At 49.3% G+C, this 17061-nt stretch overlaps 6 protein-coding genes across 6 annotated transcripts; all 6 read right to left on the bottom strand.

Annotated features, from left to right (window-relative positions):
• Positions 1-306: 306 nt before the first annotated feature.
• On the bottom strand, positions 307-1982 carry AO090005000833 (rRNA-processing protein PWP1; the record flags this gene model as incomplete). Its single annotated transcript, XM_001817796.3, has 2 exons — positions 307-1660; positions 1726-1982. 2 exons carry the CDS (start codon positions 1980-1982, stop codon positions 307-309), a joined length of 1611 nt encoding a protein of 536 aa, XP_001817848.1.
• A 1114-nt stretch (positions 1983-3096) lies between these two features.
• Positions 3097-4185, bottom strand: AO090005000831 (rRNA-binding ribosome biosynthesis protein UTP23; the record flags this gene model as incomplete). Its single annotated transcript, XM_001817795.3, has 3 exons — positions 3097-3857; positions 3949-4038; positions 4098-4185. The coding sequence occupies 3 exons, from the start codon at positions 4183-4185 to the stop codon at positions 3097-3099; spliced, it is 939 nt and encodes a 312-aa protein (XP_001817847.1).
• A 661-nt stretch (positions 4186-4846) lies between these two features.
• Positions 4847-7094, bottom strand: AO090005000830 (uncharacterized protein; the record flags this gene model as incomplete). The annotated part of the gene is made up of 4 exons (XM_023233921.1): positions 4847-4902; positions 4952-5616; positions 5685-6203; positions 7018-7094. 4 exons carry the CDS (start codon positions 7092-7094, stop codon positions 4847-4849), a joined length of 1317 nt encoding a protein of 438 aa, XP_023089117.1.
• A 2474-nt stretch (positions 7095-9568) lies between these two features.
• Positions 9569-10186, bottom strand: AO090005000829 (uncharacterized protein; the record flags this gene model as incomplete). The annotated part of the gene is made up of 1 exon (XM_023233922.1): positions 9569-10186. The coding sequence occupies one exon, from the start codon at positions 10184-10186 to the stop codon at positions 9569-9571; it is 618 nt and encodes a 205-aa protein (XP_023089116.1).
• A 2913-nt stretch (positions 10187-13099) lies between these two features.
• On the bottom strand, positions 13100-14833 carry AO090005000828 (uncharacterized protein; the record flags this gene model as incomplete). Its single annotated transcript, XM_001817792.1, has 1 exon — positions 13100-14833. The coding sequence occupies one exon, from the start codon at positions 14831-14833 to the stop codon at positions 13100-13102; it is 1734 nt and encodes a 577-aa protein (XP_001817844.1).
• Positions 14834-16505: 1672 nt separating this feature from the next.
• On the bottom strand, positions 16506-16950 carry AO090005000827 (uncharacterized protein; the record flags this gene model as incomplete). The annotated part of the gene is made up of 2 exons (XM_023233923.1): positions 16506-16529; positions 16597-16950. The coding sequence occupies 2 exons, from the start codon at positions 16948-16950 to the stop codon at positions 16506-16508; spliced, it is 378 nt and encodes a 125-aa protein (XP_023089115.1).
• Positions 16951-17061: the final 111 nt, after the last annotated feature.

A 17061-nucleotide genomic window follows, 5' to 3' on the forward strand; every position in this document is an offset into this window, starting at 1 on the left:
CTCTGGAAAATTGAATCTCCAAATTAAAAAGCGGATCTGATTGGCTAGACGAGCCGTTTCACACTAGGACCGTTTTCGACCAGGATCGGGTCGATCGTTACCGTGTACGGACATGCCCTCCGTTCCCAATTTCGATCACTATTCAGTTGCAATTTAGACCAAACCGGGTATCAACGTTTTCATTGCAAGTCAGACGGAAGGCAAACAGGGCTATACACATAGAACGAACAAAGAAGCTTTCTACACTGACGCAATGCGCACACAATAGCCTCCTTGCTTTGGATATCTTTCCCCGTTTCTAGAACCTCAGTCTTCGTCCATCGACTCCCAGCCATCCGCACCGACGGCGGCTGCACCAACCTCCTGGACGGCATCTTCTTCATCTGACTCATTCTGGTCTGCCTGCACACCGACGGTGCGCTCCTGCACCTCACCTTCCAGACTGGGCATCCGCGACACGAAAGCCCGGCGGACTGCGGCGTTGGTGGAAGTGTCCCAGATCTGCACGACGCCCTTGCTGCCGGCCACGGCCAGTCGGAAGCTGACCTCCGGATCGGGGGCGAATGTAGTCGAGAAAACTTTGCCCACCTCCAGCTTGCGTGAGACGACCATGCTAGGCTTGTCGTTCTCGACGTTCCACAGTTTGACCTGCTTGTCTGTGCTACCGGTGACCAGGAAGCCCGGAATGGCGGAGTTAATGTCGAAAGCTGACACCGAGTCGTCGTGCGCCTGCAGGGACCACACAGGTTTCGAATCCTTAGGGTTGGCGGGGACGTTTCGCACATCGTAGCGATAGACCATACCGCCATCTGTCGTCACGTAGAAGTAGTTTGGATCGTGCATATCCCAGCGCACGTTCTCGACGTCTGTGTCCACACCCCACCGGGCCTTGGAGTCGGGGGCTCTCATGTCCGCGGCCACCACAGTGCGATCGTAGCTACCACTCAGCAAGACGGTGGATTCCTTCGGGTGCCAGTCCAAGGAGCACACCTTGTCGGTGTGGTGGGCGTAAGACTTGGCGCATTTAGTGGTGTTGAGATCCCAAAGTTTAACCGTTCGATCGGCCGAGGCGGAGGCAAGGAGATTACGATGTTGCCTATTCGCAGCCAGCGCGAGCACCGCGTCGACGTGGAACTCGTCGTTCGCCTTGGTCTTCTTCTTCTTCTTTGGCTTCTTAGCTTCACCTTCACCACCCTGGCCCAGGATGGCGTTGGGGTACATGCAGTCGACAATGTCCAGATCCCAGATCTCAATATCGGGCTCCATCGTACCAACAGCCACAAAGTTTCCTGTAGTGCGGCCCTCGGCGGTCTTTCCAACGGGCATGTCCAACCATTCAGTGCAGAGAGGAATGGCCGGCAGCATGATGTCATGGTGCACGTAGAGATTGGCGTCGTGGTCCTCGTAGACGTAGACCTCGAGATGCGCGACTTCATCCTCCACCTTACCCGCAAGTACCAAGTTATCAGTCGGAAGAATCTGCAGTTCCTCTCTTTCTTCATCTTCCTCCTCCGGTGGCATCACCAGGTACGGATCCTCCTCTTCAGGCTGGTGGTAAGCAAGCGACTTAACATTGCCGAACATGGTAGCCTTCTCGCCATCCTCGTCGACGTCATCACTGTCGTAGTGATCGAGATCGTATTCCTTCAAGTCATCGTCACTACAGCTAGGTCAGTTTGGACCATCCGATCAATCCACACATGGCCAGAGAACATCCAAACATACTCAGCAGTAGTCGCCTCCGTCTTCTTCCCCGAATCCTCCTCCATCACATCCTTCTTGTCATCCTCCTCCATAGCCTCATCATCGTCATCTTCGTCCCCTTCCTGCGCAGCCTTCAGATCACTCTGAGCATCCTCAAGCTGCATCTTCGCGAGAGTCGATATCCGATTCATCTCCTCCTCATCAATCTCATATTTGATCGGCATCTGGGCTGCGACACCCCGTCGCACCCAAGAGGTAGTTGTAATCATAGAAGACATCGTGAAAAGGCAATTATAAAAGGAAAGAAACAATCGTCAAACTTTTAAGGTCGTAAAGATGCGAGCAAATCTATTCAATATAGAAAGGATATTCCAAAAAAAAAAAACTTTTCTGTTAAAATCCGTAAAAAAAAAATCAGCAAATTGACCTGATCAAACCAGAGTCAATATCATCCACAAGAAAAAAGAGTCTTGCGGATTTGCGATAGATAGATCGTCAATGCCGGCTACTTTTTTTTTTTTTCTTGATGGCCCCTCAGTTTCCGCCCGGCAGAATTTCATGCATGGCTTTCACCGCCCGGGATTTGGATTCGGAGATTTCTCGTAAGCGCCGCCTTGGGGGATATTGATTATCTATATTTCTACGTTAGATTTATCTTGTAAACTTTTGATTAAAATCAGGAATATCTCTTATTTCAGAGACCTACGGAAAAGAAAACCACATTCAAAATGCATTCCCACCTCCACACACCCTACAATGCCAGTCCGTCACTCCCATTTCCTGTATACGACCAAACCCCCAAACTAACGCTATGACAGACTGCGAAGCAATCATGACAGCGTTGGACGAATGCCACGCCAAGGGCTTCCTGCATAAGGCTCTCGGGAACTGCAACGATATCAAGCGCGACGTGAACAAGTGTCTGGCCGCGGAGCGGTACGAGCGGGCCAAGCGGAACCGTGAGGCGGCGAGGGAGAACCGGAAGCGAATTGAAAAGATCTGGGCGGATGAGAAGGCTTTTGAGCAGGGGTTCTCGTCTACGCCGGCGGGTGTTGGTGCTGAGAAGAAGGAGTAGGGTACTCGGTTGGTTGGTGATGATGGGGGCTGTATTGCATGTCGATTGATTGATTGCATTGTATTGTTGTATTGGGTGGCGGATGGCGTTTGGGTTCTTCTCTTCTCTTCTTTCCTGTTTCTTTGGGTCTCTGGGTGAGTGTATGATTAAGTAGGGGTGTGGACTATGCCCGGAATGAGAGAATGGATTTACATCGATTGTGTTTCATTGGGATATACACTGGGTTAAACTGATGTAATCGTCTTTTGCCCAACCGGAACGCCATACCATGAATAACGAAATCTTTTTCATCAAGCAAGCACACAGACAGAAACCGCTTACTCCTCCATCGTAACAGCAGGAGCCGCATCGCCGCCATCCTCGCCCTCATTCTTAGTACCGCGATTATGATGACGTCTCCTCCGCTTGGCCTTGGGCGCAGAATCGCCATCTTCCGTCCTCTCCGCAGACACCTTACCCTCTCCATCCTCAGCCTGCCTCTTCTTCGCAGGCCGAGCCGACTCCGTATCCCTCTTCTTCGGCTTCTTAACACTCAACGGATTCGGGCCCTTCACCTTCTTAAATCCCTTCTTCTTCTTCTCCCCGTCCCCACTCCTCTTCGGAACCGCATCATCATTCAACCCAGCCCTAAACTTCCCACTCTCATACCCATCCCTCAACTCCTCACTCAACGAACTCATCGGCTCCAAAACCATAACAGATCGCTTCACATAAACAATCGGTACACCGGGGATAGCCCGTGCCGCGCTCCTAAACATTCTCGATTTTCTCAGCGCAACCTCGGCCTCATCGACACCCCGCTTCCGCTTCTTGTCGTTCTGCGGCGCAGCCTTGGGCGTCGCCGGGTCTGCCGTGGCGAGGATATAATGCTCCTTATTCCGCTTGACGTCTGCGGACGGCGAAAGAAGAGAAAGCAGACACTCCGCTTCGTCGATGGGAGTGTCGTCTTCGTTGTGGGAGCAGTGGCGCAATGGGAGGACGGTGGGCGGGGGAAGTTGTGCGGGACGGACGGGGTTGTTAGTGCGGGGGTTGATGGGTTGGTTGGCCATCATGACTGCTAGGGAGCATTTTGTGAGGACTATGTATCGTGTCTTGTTAGCGTTGTCTTGGAGATAAGGCTGGAGTATTGATCTTTTTGGTTTGGTAGGTGGGCTGTGGTTGAAACGTACGAGGCTTGACTTTGCCCTGAAGTGTTCGCTCGAGGTAGGGAAGTAACTCCATCTTGAATGAGTGTACGGCGTTGAGGAAGTTTGAGTCCACTAGGTTGATTTGTTAGGTGACTTTCTTTGGTTCTGGCATGCGCTTGGTTGCGGCTTACCTAGGACTTGGTATGGTTCGCGGAAGCCGAATGCAAGCTCATATTGGTGCATGAGCTTGCGATACTTCTTTGAGCGTTTGGCCCTCATTTTCGCGGGTAGGTGGCGATGAGGGTATTAAGATTGAGGGTGTTGGGTGGGAGTTGTGTCGGTGATTTGCGTCGATCGATTTTCTTAGATCGAAACTTTTTTTCTGATTTTGCCGGGCGGAACGTTGTTGCTTTGGATATGGTCCGTGCGTTATCTAGATTTGGGAGAGTTTTTACGATACTGTAACATAATTGATAGATTTGAAAGATAGAACGAATATGAGTATTGAAGAAAAGGAAGAAATAGAGAAAAGAAAAGAAAAAGAGGCAGTATCGTCTAATTACATGAAGCATAGTTTCAAAAATAACTTCACCATGTGCAAATCAATCCCCGCCGGGTATTGACTTGCTATGGTCAACGTCATATGTCCATAATCTCGTGGCTTTGGCATTAATGTGCATGCCTTCTAAAGTAATGCTTTTATTATCGAGTGCGCAGTGCTTGGATGTTCGAACGCTTGGTACGAAATGATACGGTTCAGCGTCAACCCGCAGGTGGGATGGGTAGGAGCAGCTCCCAGTCTATGATCGTATCGTAGTGCAGCCCTTTGGGAGCCAATATATGGCGTCGGACGCATCAGGATGAAATCTGCAAGCGAGATTGTTGTAAATGTCACTTAGTCTTCTAGTTGAGGCTTCATAGCCTATTGCGTGCGTCCGGTTCAAGAAGCCCTCCTCTTGCAGGAACCGACCACCACGCTAATGTCATCCATTTTTCCTATTGCATGTCAATCATCTGCTCACTATATTGCAGGGAGTCTACTTACCCCCTTCAATAGCGAGACCCTCTTCAATTGCCTTCTCCATAAACGGGCTCTCAGCGAACGGGTCCTGGGCAATAGCTAGCGCGGATTTGAGCAGCTCTCTTGCCACGAATACCATGCGTTCTTCTGCCAGCACTTCCGGAGGAGCCCACTCGAGGTCTGTATTGTCATGCCGTCCCTGGTTCCACTTCTTGATGCTTTCGAGCGTAATGGACAATATTTCATGTTCCCAAAGATTGTCTAACACACCGTCGGACACAGCAAGTACGACATCATCCTCCTCCAAAGCGACTTGAGACATCACTGCATCCTTCCGCGGCGTATCCACGCTGTTGGTCCCCAGCTGCATGGGACAGTCGAACCAATGCCATTGTTCCTTGGTCCGAAACAGGACCTTCTCCTCGCTTGGACGGATGACCAGCAACTTGCAATCGCCTATATTAGTCACGTAAAGTAAAGGCTTTTCGTTCCCCGCATCATCGCAGGTCCAATGTAAGATCGCAGTTACGGAGGTCGTCGTTCCGTACCATTCGCTGGGGGCGGTCGTTGCGTTTACGGTTTCTTCGTAAGCCCGTTGAAGGTACTCGACTGGATCCAGCGGCGCATTATTATTAACTCCTCGTTCGACTTCTAGGGCCCAAAAATGTAGTAGAAGCCTGGACCAGAGTCTGTCCGTGTGTAGAAATGAGCATGACTTATCCTAATAAACCAGACAGGAAAGGGAGAAGAAACTCACGCAGCATGACCTCGTGGCTTAGTGGCCCATGCCCCCACGCCGTCGTCGACCCCGAGGAAATTATCCGCAACCAATACGGCATCGTCACCGTTGTTCAGCCCCCTGACTAGCTCGCCCTTGACGGATAATCTCTTATCCTGACTATGGTAGTGGGTGGTCAACGGGTCGGAAAAGGACGAGGACGGCGGGGACAGGAACGGTGGGGGAAAGGGGCGCGAGGGCCGTTTGGCACAGAGCGCATACCCCGTCTGGAAGCAGAATGGAGACTTCCTAGATCCGGAACTGGGGAACTGTGGAGGACGATCCGGGACGGGAGTGGTGATGCCGTAGGACGGCCACGCAGCGCGGTTATATCGTCGCACCCCGGTTCTGGGTCGTCTGAAGTTTGCGATCCACTGTGGGTTTCGCGACAACGGAGATGAAAAGGACGAGGATATTAATACAGTCGCCGAAGTCGATACGGTTTTGGGCACCATGCCCGCTAGAACAGTTTTCTTTTTTGTGGTAGGAGAATAAAAGCTGCGCTGGAGTTTTGACGGACCCTCTCTCTCCGCGCGACGATTTACCTAAGGAAGGAAATTTATTTTTCTTTCCTCTTCTTCCCGGTTTGCTGGGACAGTATCATGCTGGGATCTAGTAATAGTAGCGGTGGAAAGATCGGCTTTTTTTCTGGATCACAGGGTTACGTTCATTGAGCCAGTGAGCATTTAGACAAATGGCATGCCGTGACTAATAATAACCCTTCAAAATTATTTAGTTCTGTCAAAAGTCTGGCTTTCTGTTGGTGTTGGGACGTATTTTATTTCCTTACATGTTCCGAGTGTTACCGCGTACATTACATCATAGAGCAAGGTACGGTCAGGGTATCAGCGCATCAGATTACAAGAATAGTATCTTTGGGGCAAATGGGGGCCGCTAAAGCAGCTTATAGCTAGTTACATATCCCTGATCGTCATCAATGGTGTCGAATGATTCTGTGAGTCACCCTACGATCCCCCAATCCGTAGTAGAGCCTGGCCTCATATCATCCCATATCCCCTCTTCGTTTCCCCCCCTGAAACAATCAATGAGTATCATCCCATATCAAAACTTCGATCCTCACTCGAAGACTTCACCCCATTAGTCTTTAGAGGCGTTCGCCGCTGGGCTTCGATCTCACTGTCCACTAGTGTAAACGCCCGGTCCAGCTCCATCGCGATCTCAATATCATCAATATCCCGTTTGATCAATGAAGCACATTCGAAGATCGCCTTTGCAAGGCTGCCGCATCGTGTAGCGAAGTCGCGTGTTCCCGGAGCCTTGCGACGCTTCGCCAGCATTATCTGCATCATACGGTCTGCGCAGGGGCAGGGACGTTCGGGATCCGACGTACATTCCCAGGAACAGATGCACGATGAGCGACAAACGCATTTTCTCTCTTTCATGTAATCGCTCGGGCGACGTCGCTCGTCCACGCGCCTGACGTCTCCGATGCCTTTACCTTCCATCTTGGCTAAAGCCGACTGACGATGGTCCTTGACGAGCTCACCCTCCCAAAGTCCCGGATCGACACTGTTGCGGTCAATGAATGGAAGATCGAAACCACTAAATGACAGCACAGCCTCCGGTTTTGGTATGAAAGAAAGGTATTTCTCAGATTGAACTGTGAGGATCTCCTCCGGCGGTATCTGGTAAAGGAACGTGTCGTGGTTCCATTTCGAACGAAATTCAGACGATGTGTCGCTCACAATCCCCATAGTGTATCGGCGGTATCCGAGTAGATCGTCGAGGAAAAAGCCTGTGCCAATCGCCCTCTCCATGGCGCGGCGGATGAATTCATCTTGATGAAATTTGATGAGATCCTCATTGACATGGTTACAAACGGTTGGCGCTTCGAGTGTGTCTTTGCAGTGCGCAAGAATTTTCAGCAAATGATCGGGCTCTGGAAGAGTAAACCCATCCTTGCGGGATGTGCGTCGGAGTTCCAGGTTAAAGTAAGTTGACAAGTCAACGTTTGCGATCTCCATTATCAGCCTCGCATATACGGAATAATAAAGGCTCTCCGCAGCCTCAATAAGATCAGTAATCGAATTGGACGTCACAATCTGTTCCGCACGTCTTATATGGGCTGGAACACTATCAGGGATGTCTTCCACCTATGGTCGCGGTTAATTCAGACACCGCGACAACGACTAGCCAGACAAATGTCCCGTACCTCAATCCCATAGTACATCAGAATTGTGACGATGATCTTGGCGACGGTGTAGACTTTGGAAAAGACCGACAGCACACTGTGGAGCCAGTCGGACGCATCGTCGTCAATCGCATCTTCGAGGGCCTTGACAGCTTCAGAAAAGATGTTCCACTCGGGAGAACTAATAGTGTAGGGAAGGGCAGGGCGCGGAATTGGCGCCATGAGCTTGCGCCTTGTCAGTTCCAACACAATGTAAGTCGGGAGCCAAGACTATTGACTTACAGCGGACGAATACGAAGCTTCTGTGCTGTCGGATTGGCGAAATAGTAAGGCCTCACGTCGTCTGTTTTCTTGCTCTAAGAGAGCCTGGGAGTACATGTAAAAGCCATCGGTATGTTCACTGGCAGTGGAAGACTCGAATGACAGAAAAGTGTTGCGCTCATCAGGTCTCGATCGCGACGCTCGCTTGGGGAAGATCTTGTTCAGAGCAGAGTCCCAGAAATGGGATGCAGATCTGTATCTCTTCATGCCAGCGACTCGGTATTCTGGGAAGGTTTCATTCGGCAGTGCATCGACGTGAGATTAGGTTTGAAGATAATCATTCGAAGATGAGATGATAAAACAACCAGAAGTGGTGAAAGGAAAGACGTGGAGTGAAGGGATTCATACTCTAGACGGTGAATGAATGTCTCAAACATTGTCGGTGGAGAGGGAAAGAGAATGGTTGGTGTTACTGTCCATTTGGAGGGGTGAAAACGTGAATACGGATGGTGTGTCAGAGAAAAAAGATAACAGCTTGAATCCAGGTTCAGTGGCTGTTCATGCATCTTGTGGTGCTCGGCTTTTGCTTCCATATCGGTTGTTTCTAAGGAGTATAGATAGAAGTCGAAGGTGAGTATTGAACTTTCCAATCTTTACAATATCCAAGGAAGTCGAGAATCCCAAGCCGTCTTCATGAAACAAACAATGCCATTATCTGCTTATAGATGTTTGCCATCTCACCAACATTGGCCCCCCAGCTGTGCAACACAGCAGAACTATTATCAACCCATAGAACCTTCACGAATGTCGTACACATTATAGAGACTTTAATACACATCATACACTCTTGGTTATGCTGCTGTGTCTCCATGGGCTGATTGGATATCAGACCACTATGCTTGCCAATAGGACTACATATCTATGACTTGCCATGAGTTTCAGCCCACCGTGTAACGACTAGAAATAGCGCCAACCAGTGTGGACGTTGCCACGTAGCTCATAGGTTACAATTACTCGAGTTCAACACAAAGGATTTAGTACTATAGTTTGTGCCCTCATGTAAGACGATAATAGTTGCGAACACGAGAAGAAATATCAGGCATTGATTACATTAGGGTAAAGATAGGAACAGTTCTATCGATCGATCGTCAAGAGCCATAATATCGCCAAATGAAACGCCGTGGTTCTGTGTGACCATGAATGCAACAACTCCGGGTGATGAATGCTAATGGAGAAGAGGGTATGTGTGAACAGATGGGAGAAAAAAGAAAGAACGATAACATATCATCAAGTCGTAAATACCAGAGTCAGACAGGTAAGTAGCAAAACTACAAAAAGGTAGGATCAACCTCGATTGGGGTATCCTCTTCATAGTTATAGAATGGCAACGTTATATCTGGGATTTTCCAGATTAACTTGTTCGCCCGTTCAACATACTCAGACGGTATATTCATGCATTTGCTGAAAGAGAGGGACTGTGTGCTATTAGCTTCCTATTGCAACTAGTATTTATGAGGATGAAGTTGACACTCACTTTCAGATTCCTCAAGCCTCTCACCCATTCAAGACCACTATCACAGGCTTCTTTCGGGAAATCCTCATAATCATCAACGGGGTGCGTGAGGATCTCGTGGCAGTTCTCCAACCAGAAAACCTCAAGTCTATACCCCGGTGCATAACCGTTAACTGTTTCTGCCGGGTCGTCCGGATCTTCTTCGAGGCCTCCCAGCCAATTCAAGAAATCTGGCTGTGCACCGTGACAGGTTTTCAACTTCAACACCGTAAGATTAGGATTCTTCTTTACGAGCATCGTCAACTGCCACGGCGTGATACCAGAGCGCTCCAGTATCAAGGTCTGCAACCCGGAAATACCGATATTTTTATACTGTCCAATTCCAGTAAGAAGATTCCACGCAACGCTGCATGGAGCCGGATATCGCCAGGTGCTCGGCTTGATATGGCCATCTCTGATGTGTTGATGTTCAAAGCGAAGTGCAAGGTGACGCAGTCCATACCGGCATCTGGTACCTAGTGCCATTGCGCTCTCGATGTCAATGTCGTACGCCATAAACTCGAGCTTTACGAGTGATGGCCCGTACCGGTTCACTACTCTAGAAAAGATTCGGTTCTGGGTTCGAACTATGTGTTCCTGCATCACCGGCGGTTCCGTTGGATATCGGAGTTTTGCATCCTTCGTCTTACTTAGATGTTTGGAAGGTGGCGGCTGTTTTACCGGCTTGACTTTCGGCCGGATAATGGAGATAGTGTAATCGGACCCGGTCTCCCTTTCGATGGGAAAGACTTCCCCCAGTTCTGCCCCAACTTGATCAGCCTTGATCCAGCCTGCCTGGAGACAAGATATTATAGAATGGGTTCGCTTCTCGAAGACCCCCAACCGTAGACATCGGAGGCAGAGAATGTGCGATCGGTGGTTGGTGCGACACGTCTCCCCAAAAGCAAGCACTGAATTAAAAGGTAGGTACGAAAGAATCTGAAGGACTATCTCCAAGGGGAGAGAGCTGAGTCTGTCTGACATGGTAGGCTTGTGTGGTGACTTCCAGATACCTGGGTATGACTCGAATACTTGTTCACTTGGATGATACGGAACATTAGTCACCTAGCTTCTGCTGATCCTAGGGTTTTCCTAGTAGGCAAAAGGAAAAATAATTAAGATATTAAAGAAGGAAAAAGAAGCTGGAAGATAGGAAAGTTCGCAAGGCTGCGTTGGTCAACGACAGGAGCGTTCGAACATCGCAAAGAAATAAGTGATGAAAAATGAAGTAGGCTATAGTAGATTATTATAGGAGTACAAAGCCATTTGGTTAAGAAGACATGATCTGCCAAATGCTTCAGGTGAAGGGATATCAATTCCCTAGCATCGTATGCTTTCAAGGGATAAGAGCTTCTTAGTTGACAAGACAGCCGCGTTGCAAGGGAATGAATAAAAGTAAGAAGAAAAGTACACGGAGGATTGTACGGAGTACATATATTGAACTATGTTAAATCAGGTATTTCCGAAAGCCAAAAGGGAATCAAGGAACCATTAGAGGCATCAATGTTTATCATGGCCCCAGGGAAGAAAATGCAACTTACAGGTCAACCAATAGTGATATGGCCTGGATTGTACAACTTAATATGCCGTGTTGCAATATTGTCATTCCAAGGACGAAATCTAGTAAAGCCCAATGCCGTCCATGCAGGGAAAAAAGGTTTGATATGAGGCAGCACAAACTTGAGGGAAGTAAGTTTGAAGGGTGAATGCGCAGTGGATCAACTTCAGGTTAAGTGATGTCAAGTAGCCGCTGGGCATTGAAATCCATAGGGATAACTCGTCCCAGTCAATGGTGACCGCTCTCTACTCTGTACCGCAGGCAATTCTTATTGATGGGCTAGCCACATGAACCCCCAACTTGGCCGCATACCGTGATCGACTTGCCAAACCCCCTGCAATGTCATTCACTTCCCACCAGTGGAAATAACACCTCAAAGATCGGGTAGGAAGCAAATATGCGGAGACAGCAAATTTTAGGGCAAAGAGATTCCAAGAAAAAGTGGTGATTGGGTGCCACCAAAATTGTTCGTGGTGGTTGCGTGCTGGATAGTAGTGAACACCCTAATGGATCGGTGGATGTGGACGTACAGGAGAGTCTTTTAAAGAGGCAGAGTAACATCCTGCGAGCCTCGAGGTGGTATTTTTGATTTATTCTCTTATTTTCTTTTTCCTTTCCCCGCTAGACCCATAATTCTTTTTCTTTTTTCGCTTTTTAATAAAAAATTTACTTTTTTTTATTAAGCTTCTTGGGACGCCAAGGAGAGCCGATCCTGACTGTCGGAATTACAAAAAGCAATTATGATGGTGTTATTGACTTTTCCCACTGTATGGAGCCCTTTGTCATCGATTAGCCAGAAGGTTCGAGTCATCCGTGTTAAGAACCCCCTTTGTCCTTTTGGACCACAAGCATTCCAGAGTTGGACAGAGCTATGCTAGACTAGGGAAAAGGATGTATCCGCCGGTCAGCCCTCCTTGCAGCGGGGGAGGTGACACACAACCAGATCCCCGGTACCATCGATCCAATTGAGACCTCCCAGCTTATCCGATATAGTAAGACGGGGTGATCATTCTGCGTATTCACTATTCACTAGTCCGTCGTACCGCCAGGGGGGTTGGTTTCACTTCCCCAATTTTCGGACGTCCCGACGATCCGTAATTGGCCCCCAAGAGGTCTTTGCTTTTCTTCTGGCTGAGAAGAGGCCCGAGCTGATTGAACCAGTTCTGCGGTTAGTGACACCGAGGGTTTGGTCAACTGCAGTGACACGAGTCATGCCCCGCGTTCTGGTCGAATCCCAAGGCTCCGTAAAGTTCAGTGCTCCCTGCAAGTTCTTCCCAGAGGGAAGGGTCGAAAAGTCCAAATGGTTTCAACGAAAGAAATCGAAGGGACAGAACTGTCAGAACATTGAGACGATCGTTACCGGCCGGATGGTTTCTGTTTGTTTGTTGGGGGCCTAGGGCAGAGTTAGACAGCGGTGAAGAAGTGATACATCACAATGGGCCTATACCCACTGCAATTTTACCTGTCGAGACACGTACTCTCTTCACTGTCCTCTTTTCGCGGTAAGCTTCGTTGCTTTTTTTTTTTCTTCTCCTGTCGGGATTTGGGTCTCACCGTGGATCATCTCCCATCTATGCAGATTTCATTAATCGTCCATAGACGTCCATCAGATCAGTCTAGGATCTCTACCCGCAATAGTTTTCTTGCGCGATTTGCAGGGGTACAGTCGAGATTGGCATCGTTTCACTTCACGGGTGTTGCCTGTCCGGCACATTTTAATTAGATCAGACGGCAACTTGCAGGAGTCTTGTCCTTGGCCGAATGAAGAACAAGCACTATGTGTAACAATTATGATATTAACGTGAGTGGAATGGCAGTCGGGTCGTCTATATACATTCATGGATTTGCATGCGAATGTGCCGGTCAATCGCCTAATGACAACGACCTTTATCGCCACAACCCTTCTTAATCACCTCCGGAGCCTGCGATGTATCTAGTCTGCAGAAGCAAGATGCCTTGATAGGGACATCTGCCACAGCCAGCGCCAGCCTTAGTGTAGGCTCGATCATAGCCGCTTGTTCCGTCTTCCCCAAACGCACCAAGCATTCATGGTAGCCCTGGAGGGACCAGACATTGTTCGGATGCCGCCGGGGCCGGATGAGAGTGTTGTCCAGCCCAAGGTCAGCGCGATACACACTCTCGGCCTTCTCGATTTGGCCCTGTTCCAACATAAGGGCAGCGTAGGCATGTCGAGTAGGCTGCATCCAGGCCCAGGGTTCACTGTACGGAAGCCTATCATCCAGCTCGATCGATTTGCACAGACTGTCGAACGCCTGCTCGTACTCCCCACGACGGTATTCAATCTCTCCATCGAGCATAGCGGACGCCACAGCCAGGAGATCGGAGCACTTGCTATTATAGGCCCGACGAGTCTCTGGCACTCGTGTCCGAGCCCTTTGGAATAATTCCCGCTCCTGCTCTGCTTCACCTACCCGTCCCGTCGCTGCATATGCGACTCCCTTGGCATAATGAACCATGGCTGTTTTGACCGTGTATAAATCTTGGTCATGGGGCAATTCCATCTGAATAATCTCCTCCCACATGCCAAAGCGTACCATGACATGCACGCGCACGGTCATGAAATTCTCCAGCCAGTCCGCCATAGGAGGGGATTTCATGCGAAGCACCTCCTCCGGAACGGACGCCTCCATACGCGCAACAGCATCCATAGCGGTTTTGAGTTTTCCAGCAAACATAGCAGCATAAATCAGCGAATGGTAATCATGAAGCCGGTAGAACGTATAAAAATTGACAGCCCCCGCACGACGCAGGAATTTATCATCGGCAAGAGTCGAGTTATAATTCGACGCAATAGAACGGCGCCAGTCACCAACCAAGATATCCAGATGAGTAGGCATATGGTGCAGATGACCAGCATCCGGAACCAGATCCCGTAAATGATCACCCGCATTCATACCCAACTCAGGGGTAGGAGACATCTCGATATAATGAATATACAGATGCAGAAGACCAGGATGTTGATAACCACCGTCTTGCTCCAATGCCCGTTCCAGCACTCGCTGCACGTCAGCCGTCGGGGCACCCTTGACAGGCTGGCCGGTAAACAGATCCCACAGGGCCCAGGGAGTCAAATTCATCAGCGCATCCGCATACAGCACTGCGATATCCAGATCGCTGCCGTACTTCTCGTACGCTGATTTCATAGCGGCAGCGTATTCTGCGCTTGGCACCGAGTAGTCCGCCAGCGGGGTTTCGCTCGGGTAGCGCAGTGTAAGGGCGTCGGCAAGTGCCTGCTCCCAGGGCAAGGCATGGACTGATAATTCCTTTGCGCGTCGCGATGCGGCAAAGGCTCGTTTTAAGCAGACAGCTAAGTCTTGGGGATCGAACCGATCCCAGCCTTTATTGTAATTGGGTCCCAGCGCATACGCCAATCCCCAGTGAGCCATTGTACATGATGGATCATGGCTAATTGCTTGTTCGAAGCAATAGGCACCTTCGAGATGATTGAAGGCGTAACACCAGGTTAAACCGCGGTTGAACCATGTTTGTGTATCTGCGCTGGTTGTAGTGATGGTGTGTCCAAATGATCCAAGATCATAATATTCAGCGCTTGCCGGTACAGGTGAATTTTCGACAGAGCCCATTATGATTTGGTGAAGAGAACGAAGGAAATAGAAGAATGAAGGGAACGAATACACTGTACAGCAAGATAGATAAGGAGGGGAGAGGGGAAACTTCGGAGCCCTTTTATAGTAGCAGTAGACACTACTCCATATCGTCATGCCACTTCTGTGCAGATTGGCGGCGTATTACTCAAGCTCATGGATCGGTGTTTGCTGGGAAATGGAGTCAGATAATGGATATGATTTGTTATGATCCCGAACTAACCGTAACCCTAAGTCCATGGATCCACATCTAAATTTAATCGCCGACTACTGAGTCAGAGCATCATTACTAAGTCCAACTAATAACTAATGCTATGTAGTTCATGCCTCTCTAAGGCTATCTGCTATAATACGCAAAACTATACTTTTGGCACTTTGTTCAGAAGAAGGCAATATTCACACACGGTCTAAATGCTATACCTACTCTTCTTGTAGCCCTTTCATCCTTACCCTGACTCTCGCCACAATACACATGCTCCCGACTCAAATCATTCAAACAAGGTGTACCGACTGGTCTGCAATTCAGGACAATGTAGCGAAACAAACCCCTTCAATTTCCTATACCATACCAACCACACCCTCGAAAGCAACATCCGCTCTCATAGACGCACTCAACGATTCAAGACCATTGCGTAGCTCCTCAACCAGCCGTTCGGCATCCTGCACCTCCGAGCCTGGCTCAGGCTGGCTCAATAGGTGATAACACGCCTGCAAGTCGCCCGAAGATAATGAGGTGCGAACTCTTCGTAGGAGCATTGTGAGAGCATAGAAGCTTTGCATCTGGCAGCAGGCCATATACGGAAGCGATCGAGGACAGAATCGAGACGTGGAGGACCTGGGTGATGCCTCGTTATCGGAAGGTGCATCGGTATAGTATAGATTTGGTGGTGTTAGGTGGCGGAAAACTCTGGACACGGCGAGTGATGATTTCAGGCATATGGCTGCGGACTCCTGCTCGGTGAAGGGGAATGTCGAATGGATTTTGGTTATCCGACTCGGGGAGAGGGGGTGTGAGGAGTTTAGGAAGTCGATACGGTTGATCGAGGTGAGGCCACAGTGTTCACCTAGGAATAAGGGGTGATCTAGGAAGGCTCTGAAGCGATGCAATCTTATTCGAGCGCTGCAGATAGAAGAGTTAGAATGCCAATTGCTTGTGTTGATGAAGCGTTATTTGTGTGTTGGGGCGAAGATAGGTAAGGATCTCACCTGTGAATTATCGCACTTGCAATTGCCCATAGGTTTCGAGGAGCAAAACATTCAGCTCCTTGCCGATTTGTCACACATCGATATCGATCGGACTCAGCGGCGATTGATGATATCCGAGAGTTGAGCTCGCGAATACGATCAATTAGGGTGGGTGATTGACTAGATCTACTGTCTTCTTTCTCAAGCTCCTTTGCTAGGTTGCATGTTTGGAGAAGTGTATCTTGTGCTTTTGCCAATAATGGCCAGGGCTGATGTACGCGTAAGCCGAGTATTAGGGATTAGGGCTAAGTGGGGGACATACTTCAAGACAGCCACGGAATACTGGGTACGGTGTGCTGATCCGAGGGTCGTCGATGAGGATGATAGGGCTCTGGCTTAAGTTAGTTGAATGCTGATGAGTTAAGGGCGAAGATGGTCAGTTTCCATACTCATGTAACTTACCGAATTACTGAGAATCGAAGAATGATAACTGAGAAACATCTGCAACAAGCAATCAATCGATAATGTAAAACGGATGTCAGGGCGGGTAAGCTGACCGTCATCCACCAGGCTCGACTTTGTGCATCTGAACAGCCTGGCTCGTCCGGGTCGGCAGTGTGTAGTGACAGATCCACCGCTGTTGTCAATGCCTGGTTGGTTCGAGCGCGCATCTTCGAGAAATTGCCCCGCTGGCAAAGCTCGTACATGCCGAGCAATACAAGAGCCAATATCGATTCCAGCTTCCACGGGAGGTCGGGGTGCAGCGAGCTCCACCGGGTCGGACCTCCAGCTGTACTAGTAAGGCGCGTTGCCGGCTCGGGAAGGTCACTCCAGTTCTCAATGCTGCTCATTGCTGCATTTGCATAGAGTTCAGCGTATGACCGACGCGCACTGGCTGCGGTTTCCGACATGGAATGTGGATCTTCTGGCAGAGGAAACAGTACGAGGATCGCGGACAAAACCAACGCAAAGGGAGAAGTTGGCCAGTAAGGTAAGAATGTCTGATTTGCTTGGACGGTTCT

This window comes from Aspergillus oryzae, chromosome 1, assembly GCF_000184455.2.
Source record: "Aspergillus oryzae RIB40 DNA, chromosome 1".
NCBI lineage: Eukaryota > Fungi > Ascomycota > Eurotiomycetes > Eurotiales > Aspergillaceae > Aspergillus > Aspergillus oryzae.